Source organism: Myodes glareolus, chromosome 6, assembly GCF_982192425.1.
Source record: "Myodes glareolus chromosome 6, mMyoGla1.1, whole genome shotgun sequence".
In the NCBI taxonomy this organism is placed as follows: Eukaryota; Metazoa; Chordata; class Mammalia; order Rodentia; family Cricetidae; genus Myodes; species Myodes glareolus.
The window spans coordinates 114,189,914-114,202,450 of NC_142031.1; the positions used below are offsets into that span (position 1 = coordinate 114,189,914).

Consider the following 12,537-nt stretch of genomic DNA (forward strand, 5'->3'; position numbering starts at 1 on the left):
TTGTAAATAATTTCAATTATTATTTTTAAATATTTCATAGTTATAATCTGAAAATATAAATTATGCTCATAACTTTATAACATCTAATAATAGTAGCCTATCAATCTATTTCTTCGTACTTTCTTAATACCATTAGTCTTACATTTTAGTCTGCTTGTATTTAATATTGTATTAGAAACTATTATTCAGGTAATATTATAAACTACTGTTATATAATATATAAGAACCATTCATTAAAATTATTAAGGAAGTCATTGAAAGCACTATGCTTTAGCTGTACACAAGAAGGGAAAAGCAAAGTATGGATTAGTGACGCATTAGCACTACTAATGAACACGCATGCACCTACAGGCTGCTCCAGCTGAGATCACTACTAAGAAAGACTACTTCTAGTCAGTGCCATCCATCGCTCAGTTCTTACCAAAAGGGAAGGGTGAGCTCCCAACCTGGAAAGTGCATAAATCAAGACCTACAAGACCCAAATCAAATAAAATGGATGATTACCACAGAAGTGGGAAGGGAAAACACACAAAAAGAGGAGAAAGTGCAGCAAGACTTTTAAGGCAACATGCCTTAAATCTGATGCAATTAGGTAACAGGAATGAGTCAACTTGCTATGTCCCCTCCTAAAGCTAGTCAAGGAAGATCAAATACTGGCTTTTTTGACACGGTCAAAAAAAAAAAAAAATCAAAGCAAAACATCAAACCCACTTCCATTATTGGGAAAAATAAAAGTGTTCCACATCCATACAGCTCTTAAATCACAAAACAGAAATCAGGCAAACAGTATTCATGTATACCTGAATGATCAACTGATTTTGCAAGATCATCTGAGATTATTCCAAGAATGTCATCATCTGTGTTTAAGACTTCAGAAATATCAGCTAATGGGTCATCAGCAGTACCTAAATATAGTAAGTATATGAAAATTAAGTATTTTCCTAGACATAAAATTCTAAAATGTCCTAAGTATCTAGAATATAGCAGCTGCTGAGACAACTGGCAGAGTGATAAAAATTAAAGACCATCACGACTTTAAGGAATTAAAATCAAAGGTACTTATTTTTTGGTTAACAAAACATTAAAATTTCAGATTTTGTTTTTAAGACTGATGTTTACTGACAAAAAGAGATAAAAATTGAAGACCATTAAGCAATAAAAAGAAAATCAAAATCTTATAAAATAAAAATTAATTTATTACTTAAGTGGAATAACTAAGAATGACATCTAGAAATACAGTACAATGTAAAAAAAAGTATGAAAAACGGACTTAGTATTCAGAAATTTCTAATAAGGCATAAGCCAGGCATCTACTACTTCTGTTCCTGTTTGTTGAGTACTGATTGTTAACCAGAAGACTGTCTTAATACCAAAGAACTATGTCTATGGACATTGTCCAAGTCACTGGAACAAGATGAACTGTTAACAAATGACCTGTTCTCATGGGCTCAGTGGTCATAAGTAACAATGAAGTAAGGAAATAAAACAGGCTGTGAGGATATATTTGAAAAATAGGCAGAAATAACATTTCCAGAGATGACTGTCCACAGGTAGATTTTGCTATACCCAGTTTTCAAGTCTCTTTTACTTGAAATTTTTGCTACCATGCAAAATGATGCTTTTCACTATAACATTTTCATACACTTGTATTATGCTTTGTACACATCAAAATTATTACATACTCATTACAGCCCCTATCAGCTGGTGCCTTCTGTCCCACACTGTCTTTCTTATGCTCTCTCTGTACAGTCAGTCATCTGTTGATTGACATCAGCCTACTTTCACATCTTTGGTATTGGGAGGATACAATAAACATATATATGCAAGGATTTCTGTGGGAAGCTGACTTCAGTTCTCTTGGGTTATATTAAGAAGTTGCACAGCTGGATCATATACTAGTTTTGAGTTTCTGGATAAACCTCTATGATTTCCATATAGAGGTTGTACGACTTTCCATTCCCACCAACAGTCTCTAAGATTCCATTTCTACTACATCTTTGTCAGCATATGTTGCTGTTTTCGCAACTCAGCCACTGTGACTGGAATCTCAACATAGTTTTAATCTGCATTACCTGTCCCTCCTCTCATTTTTGAGACAAGATCTCACTATGTAGCATTCACTATCCTGGAGAGCCTATGTAGACCAGTCTGCCCTTGAACTCACAGAGATCTGCTTGCCTCTACCTCCCCAGTTTTGGGCTAAAAGGGTGTGCCATAACATCAGTTAATTTGCATTTTCTTGATGGTTAAGGATGTAGAACATTTTTCATGTATTCACTGAACACTGATATTTCTTCTTTTGAAAACAGTCTAAGTTTTCCTGTTGACTAACTAACAAGTGTTTTTTAGGGGGTGGTAGTTAGCCTTTAGTTCCTTATGGAGTTTATATTAATTCTGTCAGACACATAGTTGACAAAGATTTTCTCTAACTCTGTAAGCGATCTCCTCACTCTACTGAGTGTTTCCTATTCTGTGCAGCTCCATTTTTACTTCATGCAGTCTGATTTGTTGTATCTGGAATTATTTTCTATAATATTAGTGCCACTTTCAAAAAACTCCTTGTTTATGCCTCTATAAAGTATTTTTATTAGTATCAGTTATCTTCAAGTATTATAGAAAGTTGTCTGATCTACTTTTAATTGTTTTTTTTACAGTAAGAGATGGAAACTGAGTTTCACTATCTACATGCAAATATGTACATTTCCCAGCATTACTTATAGAAGATGTTACCTTTTCTTCCAAATTTATTTTTGGATAGTTGACAAATATTGGGTAACTGTAACTGTAAGGATTTATTTCTGCATCTTCTATTCCATTCCACAGATCTATATGCCCATATTTTGTGCCAGGATCATATTCAAGTTGCAATAGTTCCATAGTATAATTTAAAATCTGGTACTGTGGTAATGCCTCCATATCAGCACTATTGTTTCTGCTAAGAACTGTGTTGTTTATTCAGGGGCTTTGGTAGTTTCAGTTGACTTTTCCCCCAATTCTTTGAGGAACTGCACTGTGACTTTATTAAAGAATGCAATGTCCTACAGACTTTAGACAGTAAAGCTGATCTCACAATATTAGTTCTGTGGACCTATGAACATGAGCTCTATATATTTCTCTTTCCCACTGTTATCCCCAATTTTTTCATTGTAAATGTCCTTTATCTCTCTCATTAGGCTAATATCTGTGTATTTTGGTCTTAGTTACTTACTGTGAACAGGACTAGTTTCCTGACTTATTTCTAGGCAAATTTGTTATTAGCATATAGAAAAACTACTGATTTGTGCATATAAATTTTGTCACCTGTTACTTTTTTGAGTTTTCTGGGAAAGTCTTTTAGTACAGTATTAGACTGACCACAAATAAAGATAATTTCTTTCTGATTTTTTAATCTTTTTGTTTAGCTTGCTTTGTTTTGTACCATAATATTTCAAACACTGTACTGAATAAAGAGACAGTACGTACTCTTACCTGATTTCAGAAAGAATGCTTTCAATTTACTCAATTTAGAATGCTGATTATCCAAGTTTTCCTTGTAATATTGAGGTATGTTCCCTCTATGGCTAACATCTTCAGAGCTAGTATTTTCATGATTAAAGAATCATGAAGAGATGTTCAGCTTTGCTCTCTATGGCTATGTTTAAGTTGTTAATAGTCTCTTGATTTGGGTGGTGGTGGCACATGCATTTAACCTCAGCAGTAGGGAGGCAGAGGCATGTAAAGTTTGAGACCACATTTAAAAAGCAAGTTCCAGGACAGAGAGAGAGGGGAGGGAGAGGAGAAGCGGGGGGGGGGGGGGAGGAAGGGGAGAGGGGGAGAGAGGGGGGGAGAGAGAGAGAGAGAGAGAGAGCGCGCGTGCGAGCGCTCTGCCTGGCTGACTTTCTTGACAAAGAAGCAGCCCCATACGCAGTGTGGAGTCAGTATGCAATGTGTGGGGCTAAGGGTGGAGTCTTTCAAACATAAATATGACTTCTGATGTTGTTGGAGAATAGGTCTGGCAGGAATGAAAATACATGAAAGACATTTGCACCTTCTCTTTAGCTTTTAGACTACTGAAATGGTGGACCCCAAGAAATAGGATTTCTCAAGGAGTCTCATGCTGGGAGAAGGAAAAGGCTGATGTGAGTTTTGCAAGAGATTTCACACAGTCTGACTGGTCAGACCACCTTGAAGGAGAGATCAGAGTCCAAATAATGATAAATCAATGATGGATGAGACCACACCCTCTCCATGACTATCCTCCGTTTAAACCAAAACCTCATATCAGGACCTGAGAGATGGACTGGGGAGGGGGATGTAGGGGAAGAGAGAGGCCACTGGACTTCTCTGTTCTTCTTACTCATATGATAGTGTTACATCTCTTCTTTGCTTTTCACTTTCACACTTGTCTGTTTAACTGGCCTAGAGCGCGATGGCCACGTCTAGCTCATTAGAACTGTCAGGTTCCAAGTTTTGACTCTGTTGTTGTTGGTTTTGAGGTTTATGTTTTGTTTTGAGACAAGGTCTCACCCTTTGTTCTGGATATCATAGAACTCACTATATAGACCAGGCTAGCCTTGAACTCATAGAGATCTGCCTGCCTATGCATCCCAAGTGCTGCGATAGATTTTGACTCTTAAAAGCTCTAGAAAGAAAGAGAGGAAGGGAAGGAGAGGGAGAGAGAGAGAGATTGAGATTGATTTAACTAATAGGTCATATGCAACTAATAATTTATGCATATTCAGCATTTTCTAGCATTTTATAGTATGATTTTCCAAGTGTCTCCTAATTAGCCACTGAATTTCTTCAGTATCTGTTATGTCTCCTTTTTCATCACTAGTTTCATCTCCTTTTGCTTCGTTTTCAATCTTCTGTCTTTTTTGGTTAATATGGTTAAAAGTTTGTTAATACTCTCTCTTCTACACTTAGTATGGGAAGGAAGGAAAAAGCATGCACATGTCTGTGTGAGGGGTCAGAGGAGAGCCTGCAGGAACGGATTTTCTCCATCCACTATGTGGGACTTAAGATCACGCTAAGGTAATCAATTTAGCAGCAAGCAGAGGTAAGAGGGTCTCTAGAGTTGGAGGTCAGCCTGATTTCCATACCAAGTTCTGGAAAAGCCATGGTTACATTGCAACATTCTGTTTCAAAACAAAATAAGACCATCTACATTTAGGGTTACTATACAAAGGAGTTTTCTAATTCAAGTAATTTTTTGATTGTTTTCCTGATTCCATTGTTGGTTCTCATTTTTCTCCATTATGTAGAGAGCAAAATAAAACAAAAAACAAAGTAGGTGAAAACACTGTATACATACGGAAATCAGCTACCCTAGCTGACATAGAAGGCCAAAGTGGTTAAAGGAATCACAGCGAGAGTCAAAGAGACAGATGTTATAGCCAGCGCAAGCCTGGGCAAAGTTCTGAAGAGTGTGGCGAAGACTGGGCTTTGCTGTGGAGTTTGAGGGGAGTATAAGAATACTGGAAGACATGAGCAGAACAGACTAGTGAAGAAAAGTATGGGGGGATGGGAGCATTAGAAGCCTTGCGACCTTGTGCAGTGTGAATGAAAGGTAATGCAAGTTATTACTGCATGGTAGACAAATTGAAATGGCTGAAGCTGACTTTGGGGTTTACTTTGAAAGTAGAGACCAAACTATGGAGAAGTAAAGATGAAAAATGTAAATAATGAAAAGAGGAGGATTCTAAAGATTTTTACCTAATCAAGTAAAAAAAAAAAGTGAAACTCTTACTAAAGTTACCAGTAGTAATTACCTTAGCCACTCAAACTAAGAATATCTGAAAGTTTTAAGCTTTGTCAAGTGTATTTTAATTAAAGGCAACAAAAATTTTTTAATGGAATAAAAGTAACACTCCAGGAGCTAGAGAGATGGTTTAGTGATTAAGAATACTTTTTCTTGCACTGTCAGAGGACACACATGTTTCCAGTACCCACATGTCAGCTAACAACCAACTAAAACTCCAGTTCTGGGAGACCCAATGCCCCCTTCTGGCCTCCGTGGACAGTGCACATACATGGTGAACAAAACATATAAGAAGGCAAAATAGTCACATACACAAAAATAAATAAATCTTTAAAATACACACCATACCCACTCACCCACACCACAGAACTGGGGAGATGGCTCAGTGATTAAGAGTACTTGCTCTTGCAAAGGACTAAGTTTGGTTCCCAGCAGCCATACTGTGGTTTATGACTATCTACAATACCAGTTCCAGGGGATCCAAGCTCTCTCTGATTAACTAGTGCACCTGACATGCACATGTTACACATACATGCAGGTTAAACATTCATATTTGTAAAATACATAAAACTTTAAATATATATTTATAATACTACAAATTAAGTACATGTATGAAATACTTTCTACAGATTGGTATATTTAAAAGAAAAAATACTGTGGTTATGAGGGGACTGCTCTCTCTCTCTCTCTCTCTCTCTCTGTGTGTGTGTGTGTGTGTGTGTGTGTGTGTGTGTGTGTGTGCGCGTGTATGCTTGCATATGGGAGGTACTCAAGGCCAACTTCAGTGTCATTCATAAGGTGCCACTCGCCTTGTTCTTGGAAATAAGGTCTTTTGCTGGCCTGAAGCTTGCTAAATAGACTAGGCTGGCCATCTGAGAATCTTCCTATCTCCACCTTTCCAGTACTGGGATTACTACCATATAAAACCATGCCCAATTTTTTAACATGAGTTCTGAACTCAAATTCAGGGCCTTTAGTTTACAGGGTAAGCACTTAATGAAAAAGCCCTCTTGCTTTTAAGTAATGAAAACTTACTAGATAAAAAATTATATCATAAACTTTTTAAGACTAGATTTTAAAACATCCATCCCTGGAGCTGGAGTGACGGTTCAACAGATAAGAGCACCGGCTGCTCTTTAAAAGGATCAAATTCAATTCCTAGCAACCACATGGCAGTTCACAACCATTTCAGATTAAACTTCAGTTTCAAGGAATTTGTGCCCTCTTCTGGTCTCCAGGGGCATCATTTGCAAACTTAGTGCACAATATACGTTCAGGTAAAACATCCATGTACATAAAATAATAATAAATATTATTTTGTTAAGTGTGTTCATGTCTACATTAAATGAAATGTTCAAAAAGGCAACTTCCATTAAACTTTCTATATATATGCAAGAAGTAGATTAACTGAAAAAAAACCCTACATTTATGTTTTGTAACGAGCGCTATTCTAGTCTAAGTTCTGGCCTTACTACAAAATCATCACATCTTAGGAAATTTTATGTAAGAAACACTTGTATCAACTTATGTTCTATCCTGTGTCCCCATCAAACTCAGACCTTATCCTCAAATTCAAATGCAAATAACAGCCATTTAACTCAAGTCACATGTCATAATATTTCTAACATATCCTTTGTACAAGTAACTTTAATTTAACACTTCAAGAAGCAAGTCATATATCTAACATATTTTTTGAAATAACCAGCCATTATACAATGTTTAAAACATATGAATAAGAACTAATGAGTACTTAAAAACATCATAAAATAAAACAAAGTAATTTTGTGTATGAATCTGGTAAGACTAAACAAAATCATGCTCTCATCTTTTCATCCTTCTTTGTTAATCATTGTTTATTCGCCTGAGAAGAGAGAAGACTGACTGCAATTATTTTAAGTAAGTCAAATCAAAAATAAAAGTTTGCACATGTTGTCCTTTGGTATGTAAGACAACCCTAAAGATACAAAAATCTTCAGGTACTCAAATCCCTTAAATTAGTCTTTTGTTTTTGTAGATATAACCTATAGCATAAGGAAGTTGATTATATTTCATGACAGGACAATGTGGGTAAAATAAACTTTAATTACTTAATACTGAAAGTCATTATTTAGTATACTTCTACTTATGATATTTTTTCTAAAATGAGTTTATAAAATTAAAGACTAACAAAGTGCAAAAAAAAAAGCTTGCCAGAAAATAAAATCACACTATAATTGGTAGTACTATAGATTCTAGAAGAAAAAAACCATTGTGATTGTAACTCTTAAATTGATATAAATACTGAAAAACACATGTGTTTCCTTTCTTTCCTTCACTTTATATTTTTCTTCATGAGGCTGGGGGTTTTATGCTGCCCAGACTGCCTCTAAACTCACTACATACTGGATTATATCTTGAACTTGACCCTATTGGTTCCATTTCTTAAATGGGAATATAGGCACATGACACCTCGTCCAGTTTATGAGGTACTGGAATCAAACTCAATGCTTCATGCATGACAGCCAAAGAGTCTACCAATTGAACTATATCTTTAGCCTCCTTCATGACTCTAGTTTTTAAAACTGTACACACAAGTTTGTACAGATAGTATGTATGCATATTATATTTCTCTCTCTCTCTCTCTCTCTCTCTCTCTCTCTCTCTCTCTCTGTGTGCGCGCGCATGTATGCATGTGCACATACACCAATGCACGCGTGCATGTGTAGAATGGAAGACAGTCTCAGGTGTCATCATCAGGAAAATCTACCTCCCTTTAACACAGAGCCTCACTGGCCTGAGCTCAACAATTAAGCTAGAATGTCTAGGCAGTAAGTCACAGTGATCTTCCTGTTTCCACTTCCTCAGTATTGGGATTACAAGTAAACACCACCATATCCAGAATTTTCATACGGGTTCTAGGGATCAAATGTAGGTCCTTGTAACTGCAAAGCAAACCATTTACCTAAAGAGCCATCCCTCAACTCTCCCTCTTCTGATTTTAATAGCACCTACATACCCTACATCTACACAGTGGTTCTCAACAAGGAGCAATTTTGTTCATTAATGATTTAAGAATTACTGGAGACATACATACAGACAATTATTTGTTTGTTTAAGTCTTTTGAGAGGCAAGATCTCACTATGTGACTCTGGCTGCTCCAGAATTTACTCTATAGATCAGGCAGGTCTTGAACTAATAAAGACCTGTCTGACTCTGTCTCCCAGCTGCTGGGTTTAAAGACGCATACCACTATATTCAGATGGAGAAAAATAGTCATGATCTCAGGAGATCAGAAGTGACAATAATTATACTGCAAGACATTGGACAGCCCCTTATAACAATGAACTAACTGGTACAGAGTGTCTATGTGGTGAGAAAACTACATGTGGATATACTATACTATCTACAAACAATTCCCAACTGGAGAAATTCATTTTCCAGCTTTTGTTTACTTGTTTTCTTTTGTTTGAGACAGGATTTCTCTTTGTAGCCATGCCTGTCCTACAACTTGCTTTGCAGACGAGGCTGACCTTCAAATTCACAGAGATTCTGTTGCCTCTGCCTCTCAAGTACTGAGATTAAAGGCGAGTGCCACCACTCCCAACTTCATTTTGCAGTTTTTGACACGTCAGAATTTCTTTAGGTTGTGTAGTTGACACTGTCAACTTTTAACAGTTAAAGTATAAACTGAAAGGTTTTTTACTCACAACTCCTGATTTTGGTGATTATCATACTGGTAGGTTAATCTGACAAGTCATTTGAAAAGTCTTTTAGAACTTTCCACTAAAATTGTTACATTTATTTAATATAAACTATATTTCAATAAAGTTAACTTTAATAATATATATGAAATCAAACAAAAGTATTTCTAAGGAGTGTTTTATACTAACTAGAAGGTAAATGACATGTGGTATAAAGAAAATACCTGTGAATTAGTCTACGTACCCTGAGTTCCAGGTTTTGCTGAAGCAGAAGATGAACTCAGTAGCGGATCTGAGGAAGGATCCAAGAAACCTGTTTTATATGAAAGCTGCGGTGCATCTTCTGATAGATTATCTAAACTCAGCTTGTTTTGTCTGCTGGTATCTAGAAGATCTTTTCCAAAAAATGCTTCCTAGATAAAGATGAACACATAAGAAAATAATTAGTTCTAAATTCTATAAAGCTAACATTATCCTGTCATCATTTTGACAAGAATTTCACAATGTAAAAACTGAATACAGAATATACAAAGATCCTGATTCTTTGTGGGGGGGGGATGTCTTCGTGTGTGTGTGTGTGTGTGTGTGTGTGTGTGTGTGTTTCTTTGAGAAAGGGTTTCTCTGTAGCTTTGAAGCCTCTTCTGGAACTAGCTCTTGTAGACCAGGCTGACCTCAAACTCATATAGATCCGCCTGCTTCTGCATCCCGAGTGCTGGGATTAAAGGCATGTGCCACCACTGCCCGGCAATCCTGTTGGTTTTGTAAAAACTGTTAAATTAATTTTGATATATTTGTCAAAAACAAACTTAAACAAATATAAATACAATGTGTCAAATGTGTTTCTAGACATTGCAAAATAATTCAGTTAGAATTATTCACTGAGATTAATCTACAATGAAATTTTGAAACTGATAGATGCTTTTGATGTTATTGGCTTCTTAATTAGTAGCACAGGAATAGACACACCTTCACAAATATAATCAATATGCATAGCTTACCTACTGAGGATAACACAAGATTCTGATCTACTAATCCAGGATCTGCACACCTCTATTGTCTGCAGTAACCTCACACTGAAGCATACCCACATCAGAGGACGTATGCTATGAATCTGAAGGAATTAGGTCCACGCATGGAATATTTGTGATCTAGGAAAGGCTGCTAGCTTTCAGTTTATTTACTGAGATGAACATTTCTCCGCTGGAGGGGCAGAGCTTCAAGGTGAGTTCTTCTCAGAACTCCTCAAGATCAACACAAAAGACAAAAGCAGAACCTCAGAACTTCCCTTCATTTGTTTCAACCCAGCAACCCTGAATAGAATATTTTCTACTCTGGTCTCTCTGGATAAAGCAATCCAGAGAGTTGGCGGAAGTTAATAACATTATATACCTGCCATATACACACAAATAGAAGGTTCACAGGCACTTTCTTTTTGTAACTCTTTAAGTAAAAACGGCCCCAGTGTTCATAGCAGGTAGACAGATCAATATTCTCAATATAAAATGAAGGGGGGCAATGGGCTGTTGTTTCTTGCAGCACTGGAAATTGAAGTTGTAATTTGAAACTCAGGCCCCACACATGTCAGATAAGAATATCGAACTGGGCTATATCCCCAGACTAAAAAACAGATTTTAAAAGCATATAAAGAGGACTAGTGAGATGACTCAGCAAAAAGGTACTTGCCAGAAAGCATGACAATCTCAGTTCAATTCTTGGGAATCACACAGTGGAAGAGAGAACTGATTTCTGCAAACTGTCTTCCTCCACAAGTGTGTCATGGGAATTTGCAAGTACACATAAATATTTAAAAGCATATAAACCCATATTACCAAAGAAAAGTTCTGAAATATATGACCAAAAGAAAGACAGTTGAAAGAAAGGTCCAACAAAAGGTGCAAATGAAGACTTCTGTAAGAATATAAAATAAATTACACAAAATTGAAAGGGGGCAAAAAATGTTCATGCTGACTGGTTTTATGTCAACCTGACACAAGCTACAGACACTTTGGAGAAAATGCCCCCCACCAAATTGGCCTGTGGGCAAGCCTGTGGTGCATTTCCTTGACTGACTGTTGTGACAAGGTGCAGCTCACTGGGGATGGCCCAGGCTGGTAGCCCCAGGTGCTCTAAGAAGACAGGTTCAACAGGCAGTGGAAATTAAAGACAGTAGCAGTAGCCATCCACAGCCTCTGCTTCAGTTCTTACTTATGTATTCCTCCCTGACCTCCCAGAGTGTGACCTGAGAGTTTCAAGCTGAGATAAACTCTTTCCTCCCCAAGTTGTTTATGGCTGTGTTGTTTTATTATAGCAATAAAAATCCAAAGACAATGTTAGTAGTAGAACAGGCATTGGAGGGCTTAGGTATGGACTCAGTAGTGAAAGAGCTTGCTGCACTATTGTAAGGAACTGAGCTAGAATCCCCAGAATCCATGTATTGCCAGAAGAGTAGCACATGTCAGTAAACCCAGTGTACCTATATGGCAAGATAGAATCTCCAAATGCTCACAGGCCAGCTAGTATGTTATACACAGTAAAGCAGCTGAGAACCTGTCTCAAATAAGATGCAAGGCGAGGCCCAACATCTGAAGTGGTCCTTTAATCTTCTCTATTCAAATACGATGATACACGATACACTAGCACACACACACATACCCTACCCCAACTGGATTAATTCTGGAAGATATTTTATATACTATTCAAATATTTCAGATTTTTAAAATGAATAAGCTATGAAAATTGTATTTGAAAATCTTTAAGGCCATAAAAGAATGCTGAATAGCATAAAACATCTTTGATGCTTAGAAATCAATCACTGGTGTAATTCCATAAGTATAAACTTCAATAACCTGACAACACCAATAATAATACTTTTAATGACTCATAATGACTTTCCTGATATTTAATAGTTGTAATTCTATAATGAATTTGGTAAGCCTCACTTTTGTTGCTTTTTGTTTATTTGTTTCAAGTCAAGAGTTCTCTGTGTAGTCCTGGCTACCCTGGAACTTGCTCTGTAGACCTGGCTGTCCTTGAACTCAAAGATCTGCCTCCCAAGTGCTGGGATTAAAGGCACATGCCACATTTGGTAAGTTTTTTCATTCCTTAGAGTTAACATC

General features: G+C 36.8%; 1 protein-coding gene across 9 annotated transcripts in view; it reads right to left on the bottom strand.

Annotated features, from left to right (window-relative positions):
* Window positions 1–12,537, bottom strand: part of Kmt2c (lysine methyltransferase 2C) — a 213,338-nt gene that overhangs the window by 54,522 nt on the left and 146,279 nt on the right. For 7 of the 9 annotated variants that reach the window (XM_085691120.2, XM_085691119.2, XM_085691113.2 and 4 more), the window contains exons 27-29: window positions 9,666–9,834; window positions 801–905; window positions 422–469 (exon numbers count right to left, since the gene is read on the bottom strand). In XM_085691120.2, the coding sequence (XP_085547246.2) occupies window positions 422–469; window positions 801–905; window positions 9,666–9,834 (322 nt within the window). The remainder of the gene's footprint in view (window positions 1–421; window positions 470–800; window positions 906–9,665; window positions 9,835–12,537) is intronic. The other 2 variants (XM_085691116.2, XM_085691118.2) reach the window with 2 other exon arrangements.